The 19,851-nt window shown below is 39.2% G+C and overlaps 1 protein-coding gene across 6 annotated transcripts in view; it reads right to left on the minus strand.

Annotated features, from left to right (window-relative positions):
* Window positions 1-19,851, minus strand: part of pbx4 (pre-B-cell leukemia transcription factor 4) — a 42,709-nt gene that overhangs the window by 16,007 nt on the left and 6,851 nt on the right. For all 6 annotated transcript variants that reach the window (XM_084113935.1, XM_084113936.1, XM_084113934.1 and 3 more), the window contains one exon: window positions 18,023-18,096. In XM_084113935.1, the coding sequence (XP_083970061.1) occupies window positions 18,023-18,096 (74 nt within the window). The remainder of the gene's footprint in view (window positions 1-18,022; window positions 18,097-19,851) is intronic.

Genomic DNA, 19,851 nt, shown 5'->3' on the forward strand with positions numbered 1-19,851 from the left:
ATAAAGCCAGCCTGTTAAATCTTTCAATTAGCACACTTCATTAATACAAACACACCGCCATGCTAATGAGATAATGTACATTTTAATGCGCTGCATCTGTCCAAGTTGCACTAATATCCTTCCATTAAATTTATGAATGATCGACGCCAATGCGCGCCCCTCCCGTTCGAAGGGAGGAATTCCCTCATTTGTAAAGGATCGGTGAAAAACGTGCAAGCAGGAAAAAAGCGCAAAGGGGCCGAGTGGAAAAAGCCAGCAGCCGTCCAGGCGTTAGCAGACAGAGCTGGCGAGTCGTATGAAATATTCAGAGCGCCCAGCTGGGTTCGACTGCATACATAATCAGGCGCAGAACGCGGCCAGGTACGGCACAGGTGACGAGTTAAGCGCAGACAAAGGTATTGTGTTCACTGCTGGAAGCAGTACATTAATGCTGCCATTTTCTTTGCATTACTGGAGAAACAGTCCATCACGGCTGTGTTGGCTGCCTTTGCTCGGGCCTCGTCTGTCTTTTTCTCTGTACCTCTTAACGCATTCTCTCTCTCTCTCTCTCGTTCACCCACCCACCCTCCCTCCTCCTCTGGCTTGGGCCGCTCTCCCGTCATACCCCGCCTCCTTTTCTCTCCGTGCCCCCAGCCACCTCCCCCCATCCTCTGTTCTCCATTTCAGTCGAGTTCTCCATGTGAGCCGCAATCCCTCATGCTGTCAGCCCCCCCTCTACCACTCTCTGTAGACAGACAGGATTAGCATTTTAATTGCATCAGCTCCCTTGGGTATTCTCAGCCTTTCACTGGGAGAGCGCGAGGGAGCAGAAGGGGGGAAGAGAAGGTAAGGAGAGAAAAGAGGAGAATTGTGGGGGGAAAACTGCAAAAAGGAGTCACAGGAGGAGATAAAACAGCGAGGAGGAGAGCAGACAGAACGAGCAGGAGATGGAAAAAAATAGAGGGGGCAGGGAGGCCGAGGCCGAGAGCGAGAGAACGGGAAAGGAAGGGTTTGGACGAGCTGAAGATGACCGCGGTGGGCTGCAAACGAGTGTGGGGCGACACTTAGGAAATGACAACGCTCTGACCGCAACAGCCAATAAATCAAAAGGAGGAAGGCGAACACGACGGGGGAGGGATCAGTGCGCGCTGAAAAGCACGCCCACATGGACACAAACAAACATGCTAACCTGAGAGCTAAGTGGGATGTAAATAAGGGGAATTTATCTTCAAAACAAAAACGACTGCAGTGCCATTAGTCGAAGTGAAATACGAGGGTCATTCCTGCTTTGCAATACGTTTTCAGGTCCACATCACAAGCATGTCTTAAATTACAGTGCAAATATTCAATATTATAATAGTTTTAAAGAAATGTTTATTAAGCATCCAAATCAGATCATATTAGAATGATTTCTGAAGGATCATGTGACACTGAGGACTGGACTAATGATGCTGAAAAATCAGCTTTGCATCACAGGAATGAATAACATTTAACAATATATTCAAATAGAAAACAGTTATTAAAAACAAGGAATGCAAAAAGTGCTGCACGGGGTGTACATTTATTATCCCGCTGCTCTTTTGGCGTAGGGATGGTTCAGCTCATAAAAATAACAATCTGAGGCACTCGAGTAAATTGTTTAGAAAAATATAAAAAGCCTTTATTCCTTCACGGCTTAGGTATTTTAAAAACAGGTGACAAGCAACGGCACACCAACGCGTTGCGGCTAATCAGCCAGCCTTCATCAATATTACGTTTTTTACTGTATTTTTAATTAAATAAATGCAGCCTTGGTGAGCATAAGAGTCAAAAACATGTTTTAAAGAAATATCTTACTGACGGTAGAGTACTTTTTTTCCCCCTGCCTCCTCAATATCAATTTTCATTTCATTAACTTTTGTAATATTCCTTTAACTGATGTTTTATGGTATTAGTTGGTGATAAAGTGACAAATCAACATAAAAATATAAAAATAAATACAAAATATAACTCAAGACGACTCCCTCACCCAAGCTCACTGTAAGACCCTCACATCTTGATTTGGTTATGCACTTCGTTCATTTATGAGCTTGACCAAAGCCCATTTCTGAAACTTATAGAAATGCTTCCTGAAATTATAACACATGCATATTAAACTTGGAGTTCAAATGGTGAATAACAATCCGAGTAAACGTAGAGCTTTTTAAGCACATAAAAATGTAAGTCGCATTCCAACTTGCATTATGAAGACCTGCAGCTGTGTTGTGGGTAAAAGCTAGAAAAAGAGCCCACATTAAGCGCTAACGTTAGAATCAGCGCTGAATAAACAACCTAAATAACAGGCTTACGGACAGCCAGTGCATAGTACTGGTAAGCTATAAGGGTTAATTGTTCTGAGAAAATTGGTAAAATCACTTAAGCAACTTAACCTCCACACGCCACACGACCAGAGAGACGTTCATTTCCAGAAACCAAAAGAAATCGAACATGACGACACTTCAGAGAATGTGTCGGAGTACAGTGTGGCGGGATTTGTGAAGGTTTCTCGAGAGAAACAACGAGAGGGCATCTTGAGTGAGTGCCAAGGTGGTATAAAGCGGCAAAATCCACCAGTATGTTCCTGTTGTAAGCAGCTCAGGTTAAGCAGCGTCTGTGGGGCCTATTTACCGGCGCCCAGTGGCGCGCACCTGGTGGCTCGTCCTCTGACATGCACGCAGACCTGCCTTCACGCCCTGTGAGGAGCGGCCATTGGTCAGCGTCAACACAGGAGGATGTGATTAGGGTGTGAACAGCGCTCCTACCTTAGGCAAACACGCCGCCTGCTCCGACTTGTCATTTATCAGCTCTTAATTAACTCAACTAGCGTTTCATAGACCCGAGCGGCGGTACAACAGGCTTCGCTAGGCACGCAGGGACCGGTCAAACAAGATCACGCAGGTGAGAACACACACCATCCCACCTCCGCGAGCTCGACACGGTCAGGTGAAACATCGCACAGGGGACAAAAGAAGCCTCTGCGGATGACTTCACTCCGGGAGGAAGAGGAGGAGGAAGAAGGCTGTTGCTGTGGCGATTCGTCCTAGCGACACGCCCCCCTCTCGCGCGCTTTCCCTGGCTCATCAGCGCAGCTGCCTCCTGTGCTAATTAGCACCGCCTCTTAAGGAGCTCCTAAAGACCTTGTGAAAAATGAACGCTCATTTGAGAGGTCGTTAATTTGCACTGTTATGCAAATTAGGTGGCAATTAAGCAATAGATCAGAGGCGCAGCTCCCATTTATAACGAGCGAACGAGAAATATGACAGAGGCAAACAGGGCCGGGGAGAGTGGCGGCTGGCTGCACTGAGGGGGAGTGTAAACTAACCTTCGCCCACTGCAGCTCAGGCTGACAGACACACAGACAGAGCACTGCATTGTACCATGTGTGTACAGGTGAATGGCACAGCATGATCAAGAAAGACGACGAGACTGCCACAAGCTGCAGCGCTGGAGACTGAAGCATTCAACTGCATCACCTAGTGCTCTTCATGCAACCATAAAACTACATTTTTAATGTAATCTTTGCCCTTTTATTATTTATAGGAAAGTGAAAAGAGGACAGGATATGTTGGAGAAGAAAGGGGGAGGGGGAGGAATAGGTAATGACACAAACCAGATTGAAACTTCTGAGTTGTTTTACACATGTTATGAAGTTGCAAAGGTATTTTAGATGGTTGTTTACTGGCCCAAGTCAAAAGATCCTCAATGATAGTCTTAAATATGGTCTTTTTCAGTGTACACTAGTGTTCAAAAGTTTGGGGTCAGTATGGTTTGTTTTTGAAAGAAATTAATACTTTAGCTCAGCAAGGACACATTCAATTGATCACGTCACGGTAAACACATTACTATTACAAAAGATTTATATTTCAAATAAATGAAAGAATCCTGAAAAAAAATTCCCGCCAAAAAACAGCCTACAGTCTTACAAACATTTACAAACTAAATCATCGGGGCTGCCAACTCTCACGAATTCACCGTGAGACTCACGCAATTGTCCCTTTTTTTACACGCTCTCACGCCACACATCCATTTTCTCACGCAGAGAAAAATCGCAAAGCAAAGAGGACACTGACACCGGCAGACAAGAAAGAAGGTTACTATTGATATGAAACAAATTCTCAGCTCTCAGATTCTGTCAATTTAATTACTAAATTCAAACAATAAACACCGTTTTGGCGCTTGTAAATGTGACGTAACAGATCGCTTACAGATCTCAGTTCAAGCGGCACGTGAACCGATCATCTGTTACTCTTTACTACTAGTTAATAGTAAATAAACACGAATGATCAATAGGGAATTTGAAAGATACAGTTCAACTTACCGAAATGTAATAAAATCGATCGGTCAGTGTTTTTCAACCGTGGAAAGAGGTCCATAAAACAGCTGGAGAACAATACGTCAGGTAATGTTACATTTACCTCAGGAAAGCCATTTAATGACCATAGCCACATTAGTTGGACTTAAACCACATTAGTTGGACTTAAAAAAATTGCTATAGAGAGGAGTATTTTGCTAAATATGATAACTATATTATTAGGGGTGTAACGGTACACGTATTCGTATTGAACCGTTCGGTACGAGGCTTTCGGTTCGGTGTTCAGTACGAGGCTTTCGGTTCGGTGTTCAGTACGAGGCTTTCGGTTCGGTGTTCAGTACGAGGCTTTCGGTTCGGTGTTCAGTACGAGGCTTTCGGTTCGGTGTTCGGTACGCATTTTCAAACCGAACGGTTCGTTGGACCATTTTTCCTGCCGACCAAAATTTTGTTATTTCAAATGTAGGCGGGTCGCGCGTTGCAAGCGCGCTCATAAAGTATGAGATACACAACACACAACATTGTCCAACATCAAATGGCAAACGTAATGTAAGCGGAACGAAACTGAGCTACTCGTTATTGTGTGGTTGACGGACCGTTTATCAGTTTGGACTAAAGCAGCGCGAGCCGATCTTGATCAAGCGACACTGTTACTACACAGCGCTAAGAGATCCAGTAAATAAATCATTTGAATTCGCCACTGAAGTAATAACATTGCTGCGAGATCTAGTGAGAAACATTCACATTTCTCCATTATTAACAGATCAAACAGCGCGCGGAAGCCAGGAAGAAACATTGTGCCATGAATGAACTATCCAGTGTCCACAGATCTGCAACATTTACCATGGATTTACTGTAGTAACACTAACTGCAACCATGGAAGTTTGGCAGGAATAGTAGGCTATAATGCTTTCAAGTAACATTACGTTGGTTTTATTTTGACATTATGAATAAAATTGATGCCCTCAAATGTTAATCTGAACTAAAAATAGACTTTTGTTTATAACTACTACAATATTAGGCTACATTTTATTTTTTTCAAGGAGCTGTTTTGTTTCATATGCTCCTAAGAAGAGTCTATTATAGCTGCATCATTGCTCCAAGTAAAAAAAAATAAAAAATCATACTTTATTATGTTAGTTTAAAAAAGAAAAATCTCTGGCATTTCTTTCTTTTTGCTGTATTGAAAACGTACCGAACGGTGACAAGTGTATCGTATTGAACCAAACCGTGAATTTTGTGAACCGTTACACCCCTATATTACATATTTATTATATTTGTACCTAATGTTGTTATTATAAAAAAAAAACGCATTATATTTAATTTGAGATGATATTTTTAACCTTTAATAATAATACCAGCTGACAGGGCTCTGTATGTTTACAGCATTAGGTGATTTTTTTTTTGAGAAACATTAACATGTATCTACTGTACCTAATATTTATCCAAAGGAATCGATATTGAATCAAGATCAGAATCAAATCACAAGAATTGAATTGAAATTGTGAAATTTGTGTCAAGCAATAATAAAAACAGTAGCGTACCAGTCATTGTACCATGTAAACATTGTGTAGTCACTAAACTTAATAAAATTCTGTTTAATTACCAAATGTTTTGACAATCACAATACACTTATTGTTTTTTGTTCTGTTTTGTTTTTTTACCCCAAGGGGGGAATCCAGATCAAATTCCAGAAGGGAAAATTAAAACAAAAGAAAGTTAAAACTTGTTTTGAACAATTTATTTGTCATCTGCAGATTGATTTTAAGTAGGGGGAAAAAAAATCGATTTAAATCGTAAATTGGATTTATTTTTTTTAGGCCATATCGCCCAGCCCTAACAGGAATACATGATATTTTAAAGTGATTTATAACTATTTTACAATATTACTGGTTTACTAGCCTGGCAAGCCAGACCTACATCAAGATGTTAGGTCTGGAAACTCACCATAGACGCGGTTTAATCCGAGGGGCGTCTTTCAAATTCCCTCTGCACGCAATAGGACAGCGCTTAAACCAACCAGAACGTTTTCCCAACAGCGGAGCTTAGTTGATAGATTCAACTTTTGCCATATCTGGCCGGCAAAACGACGAACATATCTTCTAGGGCTGGGTATTGACACAGATTTCACAATTCGATTCGATTTCGATTCACAAGCTTGCGATTCGATTCGATTTCGATTACGATTCGATTCGATTCGATTCAGTATCGATTATTTTGGATATCAGGTACAATACATTGTAAATTTTCTCAAGGAAAACTGGAAAATAAAATGGAACAAAATTATTGTAAACTATGGGAGTCAGTTGTAGCCTATAGGCTTCATTAGCCTACTATAATATTGAAGGTAAAAATTAACTGATTTGTATACAAATACTTAAAATACACTTGTATTTATTTTTATAAAAATAAAGTTGTATGAAAATATAAAAATTTAAATGGTGGCTGTCATAAAAACTTTCCAGATTTATTCAAACATGCATTAAATATTGAAGAACAATAAAAATTATAATGATTATGTAATATGGTGCATACATTTAGCAAAATGCTCCTCTCTAGAGTTAATTTTTCCAGCTGACTAACGAGTTTATGGTCACTGGATATGGTTTTTCTGAGGTAAATGTGACGTTACATGACATTGTTTACTAACGTCTTTCCACGGTTGAAACACTGATTGAGCGATTCCATGTGAAATGATACGGACTTCGATAAGTTGTACTCTATCTTTTAACACACTTTCAGATGCTCATTCGTGTTTATTTCGCGCTGTAACTGGTGTTATTAATGCGGAAGAGAAGATCATGTGCACTCCGCGTTGCTGCTTCTCTTGAGCTGAGCTGCGCCAGAGCGATCTCACGCCACAGCGCCAAAACGGCAATTATGTTTTTGAATTTCGTAAGAAAATGGACGTAATTTGAAATCTGAGACTTTGTTTCATATCAATAATAACAAAGCACAAAGATTATTGCGATTTATTGGATGGGATGCGCGCATCAATGCTCCATTAATTCATCAACTGAAAACAGGATGACTAATCGATTCTTGGGATTTAAGAATCGATATCGTTTCGTAAAAATGAGAATCGATTAAAATCGAGAAATCGATATTTTTTACCCAGCCCTAATATCTTCCTTTTTTTAAGAATGACTTAAGTGCCGTTCTTTGCTCTTTTCTCAAAGAAAAACTTAACTCCAAGTCCTCCAGAGTCGCGGCCAAAGCCGATTCGAAAGACCGTTGTTCTCCATCAGCAGCCGTCATTCTTTGTTTTCAAGTGGCAGCCGTCGCAACTCTGTCGTCATATGTTAAGCCCGCCCCCGCCTACTCTATACACGACGTGATTGGCCTGACCCAATTTAGGTTTTTGCAGCTAGAAGGTCTATTGAGAGTTGCTAGACCCACCTGGCTGCGAAATACATTTTGCTGCCGCTAGGGTGCGTCTAGATTTCTAGGCTACTGGTTTACTGTATTTTGAACAAATAACTGTAGCCTTGTTGAGCATAAAAGATCTTTCTGAATTATTTAAAAAACAACTTAAGTCTAAGGATTTTCCCCACCCATTTTTATCGTAATGTTACACTGCTTACAAAAAGTAACAATCGCAACCAATATTGAAGGTATCATTCAAGTCTGCAGTGCAATTGGTTTAAGACATGTTACTCGTCAAAGGTTAATACTTGGGGTAAGTGGTTTGTTCAAATCCCTAACCCTACATTTGAGCCTTAGACACCCCCACTAACTAGTCGTGTGTCCATCTAGAGCGAGTTTGTATTAACACCTTCGCGTGAGACAAACAGATTATTGTAGCTTAACAAAAGGCCAATGCCTCAATCCAAATGGTATGCGTAGAAACTTGAAACTCCCTCCCTCGAGAGAAGCTTAAAGTGAAAGGAGCTCGGAGCAAACTCTGACAGATCACCCCTGCTCAAATCCCTTCTCCAGTGCTCTAGATTAGTCACAGACTGCAGTGAGGACCTCCACACAGGGATGGAAGCCTCCCATCAATTGTAATTAATCCTTAATTAGTCTGGATTAGGTGTAGGGCTCTGACTCTCTACACCCCACCAAAGCCACGCCAGCTAATGTAATCCAGCTGAGGCCACATTTACATATCTTTAATTAAAGAGACATGGGCTTCTTTCAAACACTGCTCTCTAGACCAGCACACTGAGGGACATCTCCATGAGTTTTGACACACCGCAGATAAATACGGCTGTCGCTCCTCTTTTGAGCGCTTAATCCCAACACAAATTTAGGATGTTTAATAGAGCGAAAACTACACTCTGCTGAACTGAATTCTGATCCTAAAAGTTTAGAAAGTGGATGACAAAATTTGTCCACATGGTGCTTAAAAATAAGAATGCAACATTTTTTGTTAGTATTATGAGACGTGGTCATAGTTGTTTTGTATTATTTTGTGATAAAGATAACAGCATTCAAAATGCATTAAACATCTGATTGGAAATGTTTCCGGATGAAACTGAATATTCAGAGGAAATATTCAGTACATAGCAGTGGCTCTCAACCAGTGGAACACTGGGCCTCAAAACGACTTAAAATGATTTAAAATAAAAATGGAGTTTAAAACGAAAAAAAAAAATATATATATATACTGTGTGTGCGTATGTGTGTGTGTGTGTATATATATATATATATATATATATATATATACACACACACACACACACACTTGTACATAGACACACCCACTAGGGGTGGTTTTAGGGTCATGGTTTCGGTACGGTTCGGCATGTGCCATGTTCTGGGAAAAAAGTACTATTGTCAAATAAAAAAGAAAATAAGCAAATAATTTTCAGGCATCTACCAGTAGTTGTCAGGTACAGAACTTAAAGTAATCAAATGTAAAACAACATTGCATATAATCTTCACTGTAGAAATTAAATCAAGATTAATCTTTAAAGTTACAAAAGCTATTCAATCAAGAGCAGTGAGTGATTTATTTATTGTTTGATTACCATTAACACATAATACGCATGACGTCACTGTTTTCACAAGTTCACATTTTTGTTGTTTACATGGAGACAGTAAAAGCATCGTTTTCAAAACCTTGCACTTTGAATCCCGCTTTCAAAAGCGTGAGTTTTTAGTCCCCCAAAACGTTGTTGCCGTGTAAATGAACGGCCAAGACACATGCAAAGTTGTTGTGTAAACATACCCTGAGACGCGGCTTTCCGTGTGCTTCTCACAGCGTGTGCAAGTCCTCTTTTGTGTCTTCTTGCGCTTGAATGTTTAAATTGGAAAGGCTTAAATGAGTTTAGTTTAAACACCGTTAACAATGTGTGCTGTTCAGGTCTCACCTGCGCAAGTGCCAATTCAAAAACCAGCGTAAATGACTGGTGACATTAAAGCATATGGCAATCGCATTGAACAAATTTTAGGGGAAGCCGGAATGCATACCCATCCATAGAAAACTGTCTGTTTTATGCGTTATTTTCAACAAACCATAATATAAATGGTTTGTCAGATCGTCGTCAGATTTGAGATGAACCCAGTACAAAGTGCATGCTGAACCGTGGGTGGAGAAAGGTATGGTTTGATTTTTTACAGAGAACCGTTACACCCCTATAATACACACACACACATATATATATATATATAATTTGCACTACACTAACAGGAGAATATATCAGTACGTTTTTAAATATGCAAAATGTTGTTCATTGAAATTTGAAAATAAACGTTTAAACCCTCGCTCTGAGTTTGAATGTTTTGATGTCCACGTGTTCTTGTTCAAGAAATAACTGTGTCTGTGGCATTTCAATCATTAAGAAGTGGCCAAATATTAAAGATTAAGTGGACATTTGAATCCAATGTTGTTTGGCCAATATTAAACAAATATTTGGTCATTCTGTTAAGTGTAACAACAATCATCACCAGGCTGTTGGCACCCTTTGCAGGCATTTGTTATAATACGTAATGTATACAAGTTGATTGTTTATAATAATTATGTGTATAACAACAGTGTTGTTCAATAAAACCATAAAATCACTTGCTTTTGATACTTTATTTAAACCAATTTTTGTCTCATTATTATTATTATTATTATATATGCATTTCAAGTCATTTTAAAGGGTCTATTTTTATTACCACAAAAAAAACTATAATAATTGAACAATTACATGATTACCAAAATAATCATTAGTGACAGCCCTAGATTAGTTAAATGTGTCTGTATTGTTTTGCGTTTTGTGACTTTCAGACGAATAAAAGACTTTCCAGTCATATTTTCTCATTGAAGATTTCTTAAATATAGTGTTTCTTAAAAATATCGTCTCATTCTCATGAACCCAATAGCCTTTGAATACTGTTGTGAACAATGGTAGGCACTGGAGTCAAAAAGGTTGAGAGCCACTGGTCTATAATGCTAATGCTTCATATGATTTCCCCCCGTATTTACATCTATGGGCACTGACGTCAGCAGAAATGTTGCTGCAGACACATGCAAATTGCAAAGCATAAAATGACTGCATTTTGATGAAATGAGAACATCACATACTGATGAATTGTGCACAATAGGACCAGGCACAATCATTTAGTAAATAGGGTCAATTAAGATTTCATGTCATCTTCAAATTGCATTTTCCAATAAATTAAACTATTAGAGCAGAGGAAGTACTTGGCTGATCAACTCAAAGGGCCTGGACGCATTTTAAACGTTTCCTTGCATTCACAAGTGCACCATCCAATTTTGCTTGTCCAGTCCTGAGAAAAGGCTTGATTCCTCGAGGAACAACGTAATGAGAGGAAAGACGCTCAGCCCACACAGCATTAGGACAGAGCCGAGTGTTCGGGGTGACGCTCTCTCCCCCCCACCATTCTGGACCTTGTGATGGGGGGGAAGGGGGGCGCCTGTCAGGGCCAGGGGTCTGTGTGATATTAGCCGTCTGCCAATCCGGCGTGGGGAATGGACACAGAGTAATTACTGCTGCTCTTACTGCCTCATCAATCTCTCTCTATCGCTGTCTCTCTCTCTCTCTCTCTCTCTCCCCTCTCTCCCCCCTTCACACTCTATCTTTCTCACTCCTAGAACAGAGGAGAGAAAAACAGATTGAGTGACAGAGCGCCACACAAGAAATGTCGAATGAAATGGAGGGGACAACCAAATGATGATGTTCGGGATGCTAGTTTTATACGTCTGGCTGCTATAAATATGTTGAAAATAGTCATTTTTGCTGTTAATTCTGAAGCCAGGTTGAACGCTTTAGTCACGGCGCACAAACGTTTAGCTTGTTAGAGTAACGGTTCGTCTGAGTTCATCTCTATTGCAGTGTATTTAAGTTGTAAAAAGTCTCACACTCCACTGGCTCTTTTACCCATAGGCCTGCCTCGTAAAACGAGTCTGAGATTTCCAACAACTCATAAAATTTTACAAGAGGGTTCAAATTAAGGTCTTTCAAAAATGAATGATAATTAAAAAGCCTTAATTAGGTCTTTGACCGACCAGACTGAGAAACTGGAGTTATGTAGATCATACAGGCTGGTTATAAACAAGGATTTGAGTCCATTTTTCAGAACCAGATGAGCTCGTTCTAGAACTACATGCATCTACATGGAAACCATCTACACAATAGTTTTACACAATAGCTTGATGGCAAAGTTTTTCAATACTTGGAAAGGCATTTGTTGGTGCCAAACTGTTTGAATAATTTGCTACTTAAACTGACAGGATAAGTTACCAATCAAGACAATCTTAACTAAACTTCACCTGACATCTCCGAATCATGTATCATGTAAAATACCACTAAGGCAAGTTTATATGTTTGGCCAGTGGCCAGTTGGAATTTAAAGCTTTTCTTATGACCACTCTTAGGTGGTCTAGTTGCTAGTTATTAGAAAAAAAACCAAAGTAAAATTGTAAAAAGTACTACAAGAGACCAGAAACGATTATTTCATGGAAACTGGAAATATATGGGAAACGCATCATAACTCACCAGTGCACTGGAGATACTGGACATTTTGTCCTTTTAAAGCCTATTAGACATGGTTTTATAAACCATTAACCACATTCAGACATTAAAAACTAAAACTCATATTTAATTCATGCAGTGCTAGGTTTATTTGAGGCCATTGCATTCTTAGTCCTGCCGAATCATGCATTTGTTTCTGGGATTTTAATAGCACAAACGCACTAAGAGTAAAGTTGACCTGGCCGGTTCTTCTGGTAGCTACTCTACAAACATCACGTGACTTCACTATTATGAGCTATTAGCAAGGGAGTTAACAGCTGTAGAAATGCCAAGAGATTCAACCATAAACCTTCTGCAACATGAATTCAGAATTCAAGATGTGAAGCTCTCTGTCTGAACAGAATGGTACAATTCGGTTCAATATGTGCCTCAACAGTAAGTGAAGGACACAAAAGAAAGTGCATTTGGGTGGTTGGGTAACCTGCAGTCTGACATGATACATTCAATCTAAAATGGTTCTGATGTTCTTTGTAAGTGAACTGCAAATAAAAAACTGCAAATTTCCCTTTGTACGTACATTAGGATCTGAGACCACTAGTTAAAATTGTTCTATTTTTTAATTCGGTTATATAATCTACAATCGAAAAGTTAATTTGGCAAATTAACATTTCAGAATGCCTATGTATTCTGTGGAAGTTTGGGTAAAACCTGGTGTTATCTGCAGTAACTTGAGAATGATCAAAAGAGCATCTTGTGCTTCAACAGAAGCAAGAACACATGATCAATAATCAAAAATGTTTTTTTTGCGGCTGAAACAACTGTTTGAATCTCAGATTTTCACTGTGTTTTTTTACCCATCGTTATATACATTTTAACCTAAAACCTCAATGGTGAAGAAACGAAAAAAAACCTGTTCATGTACATGTTTCTTGTCAACTACCTATAATTTTATTGGCCACGCTTCATTTACAATTCAAAACCCTGTAAAAACAGAACGTACAAAAGCTTGTGACCTCTGCGATGAGCTGGATCCAGAACAAAAGTCAGGGTGACGGAAAGGGTGAGAATCAACTTGCTGCAACCATTTTTCTTTTTTTTAAGCCGATGGGGGAGGGACAAGACCGAAGAGACAATTGGCTCAGAAACCTCATCTCTCTCTCTTAATTTGTTTCTAAGGAGATTAATTAACAAATCTTACATTTCACGCACATGAAGTTTATGTTAAACAGATGGGAATATTCGGGTTAGGGGGGGTTAGTGTGACTTGCATTTGAGCAGAACATTTCCTTAACAATAAAAAACAATCTTCCCAACTGCAGCAGCACTCCGAGGAATTCAATGCCCCTCCCCCACTCTTCCCTAACCCTCCCCTCCACCTCCATTACCATATCAAAGCCCCGAGTTCAGAGCAAGACTTCTCTTTCAAGAATGGAAGCAAGGCATCGGGAGGGAGGAGGAGGAGGAGAGGACAAGACCGCAGCGGCAGGGAAAGGCCTGAGCTCCAGCTCGCTTTTATCCCTGCTGTTCGGTGTAGGACAGAGAGAGAGTGAGACAGAGGCAGACACACCGAGACTGTAGAAAACAGATGTAAAGACTACTGATCAGCACTACAATCATGTGCAGTAGAGGAGGCTGCCTTCTTTAATTCACATTCCAGAGGCAGGAGATAAAAGCAGCGGGGAGTCTTGGAGAAAAACAGTGCAGGTATACACACACACACACACACACACAGAGCTGGGAAAGAGGTGGGGGACGTGCTGATCACCATGATGGACACCATCCACCACACAAGTACACTCAGAGGCCTGTTTAGACAAAGTCCAAGCAGATTTTAAAGCAAAACAATACATCTCTTCGAACTCCATCGCACAGAGTGTGAAATATTGGACTGCGGCAACCCTGTGCTTGTATTCAAATGCTAAACTGACTTTTGCAAATGTTTCGATCTCACCGATCACTCAATACCATAGATAAGAAAACGTTTATGGTTTCTTCTCCATTTTACTGTTGCACAAAACAAAACAAAAATTCATCAAAACGCATACAGCGAATAAGACTAAGCATTATTCCTATTGTAATACAAGAACGTTAGGTTTACAAAATTGTTGCCATCGATTTTGGATACAAGATTCCTTAATTTTCCAAATGGTTTAAATTTTTCTAAATTTTTTGGTTTCCATTAAATTATATTTATTTAAAGATTCGCCAGTCAACAGAAGCACAAGAAATGCTTCAAGAGTATTTTTAAACTTCATGGGATCAATATTGAACAGTTTTTCATTATGAAAACCATTTTGGCTTCATTTTTAAATAAATAAAAATCATAGATATAACATTTTGTAAATAGATTTAGAATTTTTATTGGTACCTCACATTTTAGTTAAAAATGTATGCGATTTGTGCATAGATTTGATTTAGTTTACGGTTTTATTTATTTTCCTATTTGACTGCAGAAGACAGTTTAATAGGTCTCGAAGAAAAAAACACTCATTTAATTAAAAAAAGAATCATTTAATTTAATAAAAATAAAATAGAAAAAAATACACAAATTAAATTAAGTTTTTCAGGTACAGTAGCCGAGGTTTATTTAACATGTCTTAAGAAATACTACAGAAATTTAATCAAATGTAAAAAATAAAATAGTAGTCTTCACTAGATGGAATATTAATTGAGTCTTTACTGTTAAATAAATGTATTCATAATTAGTGTTGCTTTCGTCAACGAAAATTATGACAAAATATTGTCGTCAACGAACCGTTATCACCTGACGAAAACGAGACGAGACGTAAATGCTGGTCATGTGACGATGACTAAAATACATGTATAATGCAATATCGTTGACGAATAAAAACGAGACTAAATGTGGTTTACAAAATAAAAACTATGCTAAAATGTCTCTTCATTTTCGTTGACCAAAACGAGACGAGACGGAATGTTATAACGTCACGACGAATGAGAGAGTTGTGCGTGAACCCATCTTTGTCGGGTTTAAATTCTGGTTTGCGATCTGGTCACCCGATTATCAGCGAATTTAACAATATTACTCCATTAGTTATTCTATTAAAATGTCTCATTGATATCTTTGACACATTCATAATCATTACTTTTGCCGGTTCTTTGTGACAGCTGTATGTTATTGGCAGCGTCTCTGGTTACATGAACACGTCACCGCATCAGCACCAGAACATGGAGATTTTATTTTAGAGAATAATCGGACAACTTATTCGATATTCTATAATTAAATAAACTAATCGAATATCCAAAAATCGTGACTCATCCCTGCATGGAATCTCTTGTTTCTTTTCCCAAATCTTCACTCACGTCTCACCCATTTCTAAAGGGATTATAAACGGTTCTTCATTGGTTCACTTTTATAGGCCTATTATATTCGTATTCTTTACTGTGGTAAAGTAGAAAAACGCTGTAGGACAGATAGCCTACATTTGTACTTGCATGTCAAATTCTTTTTAACACAGTTTGTGCTTGTTATATTAGACATTGGGCGCGTCAAGTTTAGTTGTAAAGCACGTTTCACACGCGCGGGTGATTTTTAGTTTCACTTTCTCTGGCAGCGCAATCTCAAACATAGCCTAAATATCTCGCCCTTGTGGAGGATAAAATTCGCTCTTCAGACCAATTTAGGCTACATCAAGTAGAAAACACGAAGATATCATAAAGAGATCGATGGTCTCTTTCCTGCTTGTGTCTCACATCCCTCTCAGAGCGCAGAGTGGTAGGCTATATCACGCGTCTTTGTGTGGAAATATAAAAGGAGTTTTTTTTTTTTTTATAAAGCCCCAACCAGCGCCAGTAGTTGGTCCATTACCGCGGTGGTAAAAAAAACTGCCACCGTCACAGCCCTAAATATAGTAAATATAATAAGATAACCTTGAAATTCTATATTGACTGGGTTAATTGCATTACTAAAAAGAGACTAAAATACAATTTTCATTGACTAAAACTAGACTAAAATGTCATCAGTTTTCGTCGACTAAAACTTGACTAGACTAAAAAGAGTATGAACGTGACTAAAACTAATAAAAACTAAAACGACAGCTTGACACAAAGACTAGACTAAAACTAAAATTAAAACAGGCCGCCAAAAACAACACTATTCATAATGAAGATACAAAAGTGATTAAGTCAAAAACAGCGAGTGATTTTCCATTTTTTATTATTAAAACAGTCAGCAACCGTTTATTAGGCTGCTGTCCCTTTAAGAACAAATGCACAGATCTAATATAATGTTACACATCTGATTTGCTCCCAACTGTTTGTGTTCACGTAGGACATAACAGACTGCATTTATGTCAATACTTCACACGGTGTGCATTTTTACATAATCATTTGTGTATTTGACCATTCAAGCTCAATAAGCTGTGAAAGAGAACTGAACTCGGGATCACGTGCATCTTTGGCTGTGTCCGAAGTCCTTTTTCACACTCTAAGCATCATTAAATTTAAGCAGCACTGCGAGTTTAAAGAAGTGTAACACAGAAAATCGATTTTTTTATTTATTTGTGAATCGATGCAAATCGGCAGAAGATAGAATCGCAATTCATATCTAAACTGATTTTTCCCCCACCCCTAATAGATTTTAGACAAGATATTACTTTTATAAAATATATGTTAAATGTATATAATATAAAATACATATAACTGAATTGAGGATTCCATTATTTATTGCAAAGTTTTGGTGCAAAACAAATAATTTTGTCGCAATGAAACTGCCATAAACAGGCCTTAAACGCAAAATCACGGCTCAGATCAGACAGTAATGGCCTTGTTCCTGTCATCTAGTAAATCAGCTCATTTACGCCGAAGTCTTCAGGGTAAAACACGAATTCTAGATTAAGTTTGGCGATAACCGAAGTGATATATGGAAAAATTCTGACCATTAACTTCGCCTGTCTGCACTGCCGACAACACCTTCCATTTAGTGCTGCATTTCTCCCCGGCCCTTTCTCCACTGGCAGGCTAAATGTGAAAATCAAAGTGAATGACATTAGGTAAATAAGACAGCAGGTTGCCTTGGCAACAGGGACAACCCCCAATACCCATTCCTCTAGCCTACCCTTTACTTGCATCCAATTATAGGAAAGTAAGACTGGGTTATTGACAGATTGCCACAAACAGACCGTTGCACATCATTTTTGCACTGTAATTCCACATGAGCATGCTTGTTACAGAACCTGAGATGGATTCAAGCTGCAGGATATGACAGGAAAGAAACGAGAGAAACCATGGCACAAAGACAACGCCAACACCTCCATAAATATTTAATCATTTGTCAGCCTCTCGTTTGAGCAGAGAAAGCTGCGGATCTGCCAGAAAACTGACCACTGTGGATCTTCGAGTTGAGATGCGAGACCCGTTACCTGTTTGGACTGGGATGGATTGTGTGGATGGGGTTCACAATGAGAAATGTAACAAAGCAACAATGAGAGTGAAGCAAATACACTTGTTGCTAGTTCAAAGCTTTGAAATGCATTCAGGGGAGATTTCACACATTGTAAACATTGAATCCATTGCTATGACACTTAATGATTGCAGTGGGCCATACAATAAGACACCTGGAAAGCCCAGAGGAACCCTACTGACGCAAAAAAAAAAAAAAGAGCACGGGGACTCAATAAATTCAGACTGATGATTATTAAACACCTGTCTCTGCATATGGTCAATGCAGAATCAATAGTGTAATGAAAAAGATCTCCTCGAAATGTGGGAGCGCGGCTTGAAGCCACAAACCTGCACAGAAGTTCTGCATTGGCAGAGCAAGTGAACGACTTACCAGTTTTTTCTTTGATCTCGCATAAAACACTGAAGAGAGCCGGCTTCATCCTGTGGCAGTTCAGTGCGTGTTTTCTGGAAGAGAGAAGGAAAGCGTTAGAGAGAGACCGATTAGATTTCATTTCAAACAGTGAAAGACCGACGTATCGATCAGTATTTGGCCATTTTAAGTTTATTGGCATCTGTCGAACGCTGTGCCCAATTAACAAATTGCCCTTCTGTCCGTTTTGAAATCTACCAATAGCCTCGTCAATAAGAAATAAATCCGTAGAGGGAAATTCAAGGCCAATGATACAGCCATTTATTTACATACTTTGTGTGTGTGTACGTGTGTTATTTTAGTGCCCGATTGGCTAAATAAATTATTCAAATAAGGTCATGGCACAAATGCTTCCACAAAAATGTTCCAAATACAATTTGCAAAATGCAGTTCCCCATCTTCTACCACAATCTGGCACACTTCACAGCATCTCAACAGACATGTGTCTACAACACTTGTCTTGATACATGGCCAGTTATGATGCTTTTCTACTTCATTTGCTGCCACGATCAATAGAAAACATACACAAATCATTTACTGATTGCATTTCGCACCTTAATGTATGTTTTTGAATTAGCCCAATAATGGCTTCACATTTTTGTGAATTTTGAGTATATATATCATGCAATATAAGAGTTCATCTCATTCGCCATCCTTTTTACATATTTCATCGACTCTGCTCTCTAGCTATTGGTTGAGCATTGTTTTTAAAACACCAACCATGCAAGTCTCCTTTTTAGAGAATCATTAATGATTGATTCTTCAAAGTCTCAATTTAAAGCACACGTCGTTTCGCTGCCAAACACACCGGAGGATTTATGGTTATTGAAGACATACCAACAACCTTTAACATTCGCAGCAGAATATGATCACAATCACAGGTGCAAACATCTACTCAAGAATCAATCAAGATGTAATGGACACACTAAAACTCAAGTCCTTTAAAAAGCTCGGTGTCTGTAGATTGAGAAGATACAGCAGCAGTCTCGGCTCACTCCAGCTAAATGAGTAACTGACACATGGTCCTCATTTGTCTTCAGGGAAAAGCATTCCACCCTTTAATGGTATTATCCAGCCCTTTTTACACCCCGAACGTGCTTAATTTATCGAGCAGGTCTGGAGAATATCAAAACAAGTGAGGACCCTCTGTCTCGCAGAGGAAACATTCTTCTCAAAGCCAGAATCATATGTGCTAAATCCAATCATCGATCATTTCAGGGCAGTCTCCCATCAGCAAACTTTATTTCCAGGCTTGGGAAGCTCTGATGCCTGGGAAGCTTATCTACACGCAGCCAGATTTCAGCGCTACTGTATTAGAGAGCAGATGAAGCATGCTTTCCAGGAGCATCGTTAACCCCTAACAAATGCCAATAATCGACGTGTTCTCGTTAAAACCGTCCAACTAACAGCTGGGATTAACATGAGCAAGCAAACTGATAAACCCACAAATCATGTGACATGCAGCCACTTCAAAATACTCTGAAAATGCACTGCATTTCGTAAAAATATGATGCTACAAAGCACTAACCTGAATAATCTTTTATGAGAAAGTCCTAAACTGAACACCACAACACTCGCTACCTAATATTGCAGTTGGCCGCAACTAAACAAAGTTAGAACGTTTCCCTTTTGCTCCGAGGCAAACAGATAACGTGGGAAATCCCAAAAAAAGATTGTTTTTGTGGATGAGGCCTTAAGCTGATGACACACAGTGCAACTCGTTGGGTAATTTTGTTGAAAATGGGCAACGGCACTAGCTTGGGCAATGCTGAATCGGTTACTGTTGATTA

The sequence above is a fragment of the Abramis brama genome (genome assembly GCF_963993115.1).
Source record: "Abramis brama genome assembly, chromosome: 1".
In the NCBI taxonomy this organism is placed as follows: Eukaryota; Metazoa; Chordata; class Actinopteri; order Cypriniformes; family Leuciscidae; genus Abramis; species Abramis brama.